Here is a 9,189-nt window from a genome sequence, read left to right on the forward strand (position 1 = left end):
CCTGAAGCAAAGTTCTTAACCCGAGGTACTATTTCTGGGTTAGCGGAGTCTGTAACCTGAAACGTATGTAACCTGAAGTGTCTGTAACCCGAGGTACCACTGTACATCCTTCCCTACCATCCTTAGCATTCCCACAAAAACCATTAAGCATATTTCAATGAGTTTAAAGAAAAAGAATACATAAAACATTTTAAAAGGTAGAGGAAAACAAAAATAACAATACAACACTAAAATATAAGTAAATATTCCCAATAGTAAGGGATAATGGGAGTTGTTGTCCAAAACATCTGGCGGTCTAGCTTTTGATACAGAGTGACATGCAAATATAACCCCTTGCAAATTCCTTTAAAAAGAGTTTTGCAGACATTGGCAGTGTGGCCATATCTGTGTAAGCAAAGCTTTGTTTCCTAACATGGTACCCTCTAGATGTTGTGGAGTACAATTTGCATCTGCCCCAGCCAGCCTGGTGAATGGTCATGAAATATGTAGGGAGGGGAGCACCACGTTTGCTACCCTTGGCCTACATAGACTTGGAAGGTTGCAGTAAGTGGAGATCTCTGCCATGTCTACTGCAAGATTAAGGGCACTGATGCTTTGCGGGTTTGATCAAGTAACATTTACTCTCCAGGAATTAAGCCTTCTAACACGACACAGAAAGACCAAAAATGAGAAGCTGACTACAGATATGCACAACTTTTATTTATAAAAACTAGCAGAAAACCTAAAAGAGAGTTTTTAGTTTGTAACATTTCTAGAGGAACTAAAAAGTGATGCTCTCCATCATGATTATTTTGCTTTCAATCACATCTTTGAGCCATTTTTCTTTGAATCGAGACTCTCCTGGCCTATAGAGAGAGACAGCAGAAGAAATATAACACAAGAGTTGGGTTATTTAACACATCTGAGTTGGGAACTATGGTTTGTTTGTTTGTTTGTTTGTTTGTTTTTGTTTGTTTTTTTGAAAAGTTAATTCCCTTACAATATTCATCATAATCATCTACTATCTGCAGGTCTTGAGTTCGGGTTACATCAGTTTAAAATAAAAAACAGATTACAGTCATAGGAATAGGAATAGGGTGGATCCTGATTTTTTAAAATGGCTTGTTTTGACATTGCTCAAATGCACTATGTGCTAACACTTCTGTCCTGATGTCCATGCCACCTTTAGCTTGCTCCTGCACACATCTGTACTTTTAATGCACTGATTTGTGCCTTTTAACCCATTTATGGTGACTTTAAAAAAAAAAACCCACAGGAAAAAACCTTAAATTTCTGCAACCAAAATCTGAGTGCTCTTGCACACAGAAAAACTAAAACAAAGTTTGTGTCAACGGATGGTATCCAGTGAACTTGTTCCATTAGCTAGGGCTGCCATAAGTCCAGAATTTCAAAGCCAGAATTGATGTCTGGGGGCAATTTCTGAAAGGCAGTACTTTATCCTGGATCTTAGGCAAGTCAATCGAAAAATCGTGATTTGGGGGGGCATTCTTTGTCAAAGCTCAACAACTTTCTGGGTGTCCCGGATTTTTACTTTTTGAAATATGGCAACCCTACATTAGCAGAAGGATTTACACTTGCACAATTGAATTTTGCCCCCTCTCTGCACACTCATAATCAACTCCTGAGAGTTGTGGGAAACCCAGGACAGATCTTCAAGTCACACAGGGGTATACGAAGGCGCGCACTTTACACAGGTGTAAATTCCTGCACTACCAGAATGGGTTACTTAACACTACATTGGATGCAACCCTCTTAGGTCCCTAATGTAAAACAAATCTTAGTCAGTCATAGGCATGGTGTCCAGTAATGAGCATGTGATCAAATTGTGGGGAAGCCTCTTAAACTTGAATAAACAATCCTTTAGCACTAAGCAGCAGAATCCTAGACATTCCTGGTAGGTAGGTATAGGATTGCAGGCTAAGAGATGAATCTTCAGTGAATGTAGTTGAAAAAAACCAAAAAACAGCCATGTGTCCTGCAAACTGTAGCAGATTATGGTACATTTTTTTGCAGCTGATTTCTGCACAAGAGCAGGCCTGGCCTCTTCTAAGTCAGCTGTCCTAGTTGCAAATCAAAGAGACACAGAGAAAGGCAGGTACAATTCACTCCTAGATGGGTTTGCAAGATGAGCAGATCTTTCCCCATAACAAAACATTTAGCAGAATTTATCATACCACCATTATTTCATGGGTTATTTTTAAAATAGAAAATACCTGTGAATTAGCTTATTCGTCTCCACCACAAAGAATACTTCAACAGGTAATGTCTGCATTAAATGAGGGAGAGAGAAAAAGAATACTTCGTTTAAACTCTGAGAATGTTGGGTTTCCATTTTGCTTTTTAAAATCACCCTTCCCTGCAAGGGCTTTCTGGTCCTCATGGACACTAGTAAACTCAAAATGCAATAGCAATAGGAAATTTGCAAGCAAGAGAAACCTGACTGTAATGTTGGGGTCTGATGGGCCTCTAGGGTCTTGGTACTATGTGTGATAGGAATTTTATGCTCTTAAATATATGATAATGTTCATAAGTGTACCCACCAAGCACATACATACCGGTAGATCAGCACAGGAAGGCCAGCCTGGAACCATTTTGATTCCTAAACTGACCAAATCTTTTCTCTACAAGGTCAAAATGGAAAAGCCTCCCTATTGTCTTTTCCTTCACAAATCCTGTCTTAAGGGTATGTCTGTGTTTGAATAGGGTGTGAGCCTGTGACATGGCCCAGGAACTAAGTATTTATCATTACAAAAGACTGGCCAGGCTACCCAGGAAATCCAATCAAGTAACCTGCCAGACAGGAGATAAACAAGGACAAGAGAAAAACAACATTAAAATTTCTGTTTTAGACCACCTTTTCTGTGATGTAGGTGTGATGTATCTGAGGGGTGGTCTTAGGTTACACCCCTTCTGTGATGTATGTATGATGTTTCTGGGGGTGGTCTTGATCTACAGGGTGGCAATTTAAAAAGTCTTTATAAGGCCTTGAACACCATTTTTCTGGGTCCCTCCTCTCTCCTGCAAGTGAGGGGAGCACCCTGTTGCAACAGTTCAATAAAAGCCAAGCCTACCGGCTGCTGTTTTGCTCCAAGTAATCCTGGTTAGTGTCTTTGTTTTTGTCCAAGGGAGCCCTCGGATTTTTCCGTTAACATATGTATACAATAAGCCTCTGCAGCTCAACCTTTCCAACTGGGAAAGGTTACAAAATTGCATTTCAGTTATTTTTAAACATTTCAATACCGCGGTTCATCAAAATAAATTCCAGGATGGTGTGCTGCATATGCAGATTAAAATGTAATAATGATAATAATAAAAGAACAGTATCCTAAAAAGGCAGCAGTAGTTAGTCTTTTAACTTGGAAAAAAGGAGAGGAAGACTTGGTCAAAGTGTGTAAAATTATGTGTTGGGTGGATCAGCAACAGTTTTCCTGTTCTTACAAAATAAGAAGCCAGGACATCTGATGAAGCTGATAGAGGGATGCAGGACAGGCAAAAGGAAGTGCTTCTAGGTTTAAGGAACCTTTGCCTCTCCAGATGTTGCTGACCTCATCATCCTTGACCATTATGGGCTGTGCTTGCTGGGGTTCATGGGGGGTTGTAATTCAGCAACAAATGGAGGGCCAAAAGTTCCCCTTACCTGGTCTATTGGTTTTTAGCTGAGGTTCTCTTGCCTTGTTCTGCTGTTTTTATACCTGGCATTTTGCTGCTGTCTGGTTTACTGTACTGTATTGTTTTCACTGCTTCTAAAGACCCCCTTGAAGCAGTGTAAGTTCTATACATAAACCAATTCACATTACAGACATGTGGGGTCACATTCCCCGCCTCTGCCATTTTTGGGGTGGATGACAAGGTAAATCATACCTAAAGACAGAAGTATATGGGAAGATCCTTTCCTGTTTGTACCATTACAGAGGAAACGGTCCAAAACTTGTTATTGGTTATTTGCAATGTAAGTATTAAAGGTAAAGGTAAAGGGACTCCTGACCATTAGGTACAGTTGTGACCGACTCTGGGGTTGCGGCTCTCATCTCGCTTTATTGGCCGAGGGAGCCGGCGTTCAGCTTCTGGGTCATGTGGCCAGCATGACTAAGCCGCTTCTGGCGAACCAGAGCAGCGCACGGAAACGCCGTTTACCTTCCCGCCGGAGTGGTGCCTATTTATCTACTTGAACTTTGACGTGCTTTCTAACTGCTAGGTTGGCAGAAGCAGGGACCGAGCAATGGGAGCTCACCCCATCGCGGGGATTTGAACCTCCGACCTTCTGATCGGCAAGCCCTAGGCTCTGTGGTTTAACCCACAGCGCCACCCGCGTCCCTTAACGGAAGTATTACTGTAACTATTACTGTATTGTTAAAGTTAGAAACTGCTTACATGCCAAAATGGCTTCTACAAGTATAAAATCAGTTACAAAATCAAAACATAATTTAAATACATGACAAAACAATTCCATCAAAGCCTTAAAAGCTTTCATAATTAGACTATACTATAAATGTACAACAGTTTAAACAGTTTATAAACAATTAAATGAGGAGGGTGGATTTCAATGTCATGGTTCATAATCATTCCATCAGCACAAGTATTTCTGATACTCCTCCAATTTGTGGGGGGTGTGGGGGGATGATGGGGCTGAAGAGTGGGGGGGAAAGTCTCATAACGCTGACAGGAGTCTTTAATCTGTCTGCCACTAGCACAATTATTTAGTTCAAGTTCTTAGGAAGTTCAGGTTCAGGGGACTGTTCTGCCTAAATATGTGTGCCTTCAAATAAAGGGCATGAAGGGAGCATGATCAAGCACTTGGCAAATGATCAAGTTTATAGATTTCAGAAGTTCAAACCTGATCCTAATGAGGGTGTTCTCTCCCCCTTCCTGCTTTTTTATTTTTATATAAGAATATTATCCTCTGGGCTTATAGGTCTTCAGAGGCGATGTCAAAATACTTACTGATGGTCTGATTTTGGAAATCTCTATGACGAAATAGACACATGCTGTTGCTCGTGGGATGGGCTTTCTACAGGTCGGGATACTCCAGCGGACCCGGTAAAAGTACCTCGTGGAATACTCCAGTTCCTCTTCGCTGATATAGTTTGTCCAATGTAGCCAGCTCTCATGAAGCTCCCATGTCTGTGGAATAAAAATAAGCCATGATGTGGCCCTATGCACAAGCATTTGCCCACATTTGCCAGCAGTCGAACATAGTGGGTACAACCCGCTGTGTCAAGCACATGTCAAGCCTTTGGCGTTATCAGAATTGTAATGTCATGAGTCACACAATAAGGACTCCTGGTTTCAAATCGCCTGCCAGGCTGCAAAAACTCTCTGACTGACTGGGCCATTCGCTTTCTCCCAACTTTCCGAGATTGTAGTGAGGAGGATTAGAGGCAGGGGAAGGTTTGAGGCCGTGATCTGAGGGCACATGATGGAGGTGTTATCCAGGCCCCATTCTTGGCTGCCTGTCACTTTAAGATGGCCCAGTACTGATCACCCACAGCCTCTGGGAATCTCTGGGCTATGTCATGGTGGGCAATCAATCCCTTTGTGATTGGCTGAGCAGGCCACCCGTCAGTTAAGACCCACTTGGTAAGAAACTCTTCAAAATGGACTGTTGCCGTACAGTCCCTTGTCTGCCCAATTGACCATCTATGCTGCAACAAATGTGGAGACCAGAAGCCCATTTGTAAGTCGCTGCAATAGAACTGACATTCTAGTGAAGGGCAGGTAACAACAACAGCCACTTTTTTAAAGTCTGACAAACACAAACCATTCTTTGCTCCTTGCTTAAACAAGATGTCTGTGGAGGCTTCCCCATAGGAGCTGATAATTGTTATCTAATATACAAAAATGATTCATTTGTGAACCTGCATCGTCTCACAAAAAAATGTGTACCACTATTTATAAGGATGTGACAAAAAGTGTTACCTGCCCAAAGATAGGGTTGGGATAGATGGATCCTAAGGGGAATGTGGTGTTGGCTTACCTGAGAACTCCTGGCACAAATGGATTGCCTGCACTAGCAGTCATGAAAGGATGGGAGAAAAAAAGGCCTCTCCCCCACCTTCTTGAAAGACCTACATTGGCTCCCAGTACATTTCTGAGCACAATTCAAAGTGCTGGTGTTGACCTTTAAAGCCCTAAACGGCCTTGGCCCAGTATATCTGAAGGAGTGTCTCCACCCCCATCGTTCTGCCCGGACACTGAGGTCCAGCTCCGAAGGCCTTCTGGCGGTTCCCTCACTGCGAGAGGCCAAGTTACAGGGAACCAGACAGAGGGCCTTCTTGGTAGTGGCGCCTGCCCTGTGGAACGCCCTCCCATCAGATGTCAAAGCGATAAATAACTACCTGACATTCAGAAGACATCTTAAGGCAGTCCTGTTCAGGGAAGTTTTAAATCTGTGATATTTTATTGTATTTTTGGTTTCTATGGAAGCCGCCCAGAGTGGCTGGGGAAACCCAGCCAGATGGGCGGGGTACAAATAATAAATTATTATTATATTATTATTCTGTCACAGCAGCCAGATAGTGAAGAGAAACAGGGTTGGGTGTGGTTTGTGCATGTACTCTGCCATGAATTCCAAGGTGGAAGAACGATAGCTATAAATGAGCATAAATGTTTAACTGTATGGTTGAGGATGTACATTGACTGCGGGTTCCTTTGGTCTTTTTCACATGAGGTGCAGAAGAACTTGCAATTAATGATAACAGCCAGATTCACTGCCCAATCAGAAGGTCGGCGGTTTGAATCCCTGCGACGGGGTGAGCTCCCGTTGCATGGTCCCTGCTCCTGCCAACCTAGCAGTTCGAAAGCACGTCAGAGTGCAAGTAGATAAATAGGTATCACTCTGGCGGGAAGGTAAACTGCATTTCCATGCACTGCTCTGGCTTGCCAGAAGCGGCTTAATCATGCTGGCCACATGACCCGGAAGCTGTAGCAGGTTTCCTCAGCCAATAAAGAGAGATGAGCGCCACAACCCCAGAGTTGTCCGCAACTGGACCTAACGGTCAGGGATTCCTTTACCTTTACCTATGCTATTAGTCATTCATTGCTGTATATTTTATGTACTTGCAGCACCTACCCACCAAAATTTAGGGAAAAAAGATAAAGAAATATTGTTGCTCTTATTAACATAGTATCAATTATTTAGTACAATAAAGCTGCCATCCTAAATCCACTTACCAAGGACTCAGGCTCACTGAACACAGTGGAACTTATTTCCAAGTACACATCTACAGCGGTGGTTCCCAATTAGCTACCTAAGTACTGTGTTTTTTTCAAAAGTCAAGCCATGGACTTTTGAAAAATTTGAAATCTCTGTGGTAGCTTTTGTTATGTGAATGGTGCCACAGACACCCTGGGTGGGTTATGCGGACCCCTTGAGGGAACCATTGATCTAAAGGATTGCACTGTGTGTTGCCTTCAATGCTACCAAACATACAGGCCCTTTCCAGCTGATTCTCACAGCATATTCATGCATCCAGACAGTCATGTCACTTGGCTAAAGGCATTAAGTATCCAATTTTAAACTTACTTTTAAATAATCCTCAATCTGTGCCAGTCCATTAAATACTGTGAAATCCTTGCACTTCATCCATGTAATATTTGGTACTGGATATTTGATTCCTGGAACTGAAGGGAAGGGAATAAGTTAATCTCTGGTAAGGGTGGCTTTTATACTATCCAGGAGGCATCAAAAGCATAGCAAGTTAATATTGTAATACCTGCCTCTGTCTTTTGCAGGTGTCTAATAGTGTATATTGCATCTCTGATAACATTTTTCACAATAGACTCTGCTGCCTTCCTGATGGCTTCTAGAGCTGGATCTTCAGCTTCCATGGATGCATCTACAGGTTTCAGAGGTGCATCTTTGCCTTCCACGTTAGTGGTCAACTCCATTGCCCACAACTCTAGAAAGAGAGGATAAGGACAGCACACAGGGGCATAAGGATCGTTGTTCAGAATTTGACCTACACAGCAAGCAAAACTGCATATTTGGCATAACCTACTCTGCCACTGCTAATCATAGAAAAGATCAAAACCCCATCGTCATTCTTAAGAAAACCATTTTGGGCAGACCTGGTTTACCACCGAGTGTATGCTCAGTTGGGAGCTGCAACTAGTCCTGGTTCCCTGTAAAAACACAGAAAGGGCCTTATACTGAGTCAGCCTATTGGCCTACCTGGCTTGCCAGCACGGACTGGCAACAGTTCTCCAGGGTTTCAGACAGGATTCTTTCCCAACCCCAATTAGAGATGGGGGGGGGGAGGGTTTGAACCCTGGGCCCTTTTGCTTCAGAGCATGTGGTTCCACCACCGAGCTATGGCTCAAACACATCTTTGTTACATTCTTCCATTACATTTTGCAGTGTACGCCTTGAAAAGTATTTGGTGTATTCCTGCAAATCATAATCTGCAAAGAGGGAATGAGAAATCATGAACAAGCCTGTTCCTTTGCATTTCTTTAGTCCTCTCATTTCCACTGCGTTCACCCACAAATGCAAATAATTAAAAATGAGAATGTTCTGAGAAATAATCACCAAGGGATGTTGTATGAAAGTCAGCACTTCCTCTGATCCCGCAAAGGATAGTAGATCACTCCATTACCAGCTTGAAAGTGCTTTCCAGATGCTTTTCTCTTGTGATCGGAGCTGTTTTATTTCCTCCGAGATACAGGTTCCCAGGGCTCATTAAGCAGCCGGCTCTCAGGCTTCTGTGACAAGTGTTTGGTCACAATCATCGCCTGGGCAACAGCAGTTCATCCAATAGAGCTGCAGGTTTGATGTACAGGCATTCCGTCCTACTGAAAGGAAAAAAGAACACTGGTGGAGATCAGCTCTTAGCACACAGTGTGCAGCCAATGATATTGCTAGGCGTTCAAGAGGCTGGGAAGTGATTAATGCGAGTTGGGTGGTGTTTTCACGTTATGGAGCAGGGCATATCAGCCTACATCATACGTGCGCTTTTTGCATGTTACTTTTTTGAGGGGTGGGAGGGAATTGGGGGTGAAGCCCTTTAGAATGGCCATGGTTTGACTGGAGGGAGGAAACTTGGTGCTTTCTAGGCCACAAAATTTGAGCATGCAGCAACCCAGTTTGTGAACTTGCTAACCATTAAATAGTCAAACATAGGCTGCATACACATCATTGCTTCTCCCAAAAACTGTAGTTCACACCCCTCCCCGGGGTAAAATTCCCAGCAC

The 9,189-nt window shown here is 42.9% G+C and overlaps 1 protein-coding gene across 3 annotated transcripts; it reads right to left on the reverse strand.

Moving 5' to 3' along the window:
• Positions 1-678: 678 nt before the first annotated feature.
• AKAP14 (A-kinase anchoring protein 14) lies at positions 679-8,940 on the reverse strand. 3 transcript variants are annotated; one of them, XM_081897680.1, is made up of 6 exons: positions 8,595-8,758; positions 7,713-7,896; positions 7,523-7,620; positions 4,942-5,121; positions 2,214-2,266; positions 679-845 (listed from the first exon to the last, which is right to left on the reverse strand). In XM_081897680.1, the coding sequence occupies exons 1-6, from the start codon at positions 8,676-8,678 to the stop codon at positions 761-763; spliced, it is 684 nt and encodes a 227-aa protein (XP_081753806.1). In that variant the 5' UTR covers positions 8,679-8,758; the 3' UTR covers positions 679-760. The 3 variants fall into 3 exon arrangements, with proteins under 3 accessions (XP_081753806.1, XP_081753807.1, XP_081753808.1); XM_081897681.1 differs by having other exon boundaries at positions 7,713-7,898; positions 8,528-8,712; XM_081897682.1 differs by lacking the exons at positions 679-845; positions 2,214-2,266; positions 4,942-5,121 and adding an exon at positions 5,151-5,642 and having other exon boundaries at positions 8,595-8,940.
• Between the last annotated feature and the right edge of the window lie 249 nt (positions 8,941-9,189).

The sequence above is a fragment of the Podarcis melisellensis genome (assembly GCF_964234715.1).
Source record: "Podarcis melisellensis genome assembly, chromosome: Z".
NCBI classification, from domain to species: Eukaryota; Metazoa; Chordata; class Lepidosauria; order Squamata; family Lacertidae; genus Podarcis; species Podarcis melisellensis.

What these genes read in the sequence shown, in the direction of transcription:
- AKAP14 (XM_081897680.1), bottom strand. Translation starts at nt 8,678, where the DNA reads ATGAGCCCTGGGAACCTGTATCTCGGAGGAAATAAAACAGCTCCGATC. An exon ending in TGGAAAGCACTTTCAAGCTG is followed by an intron (nt 7,897 to 8,594) that starts GTAATGGAGTGA and finishes CTCTTTCTAGAG; the next exon opens with TTGTGGGCAATGGAGTTGAC. An exon ending in TTTCCAAAATCAGACCATCA is followed by an intron (nt 2,267 to 4,941) that starts GTAAGTATTTTG and finishes CATTTAATGCAG; the next exon opens with ACATTACCTGTTGAAGTATT.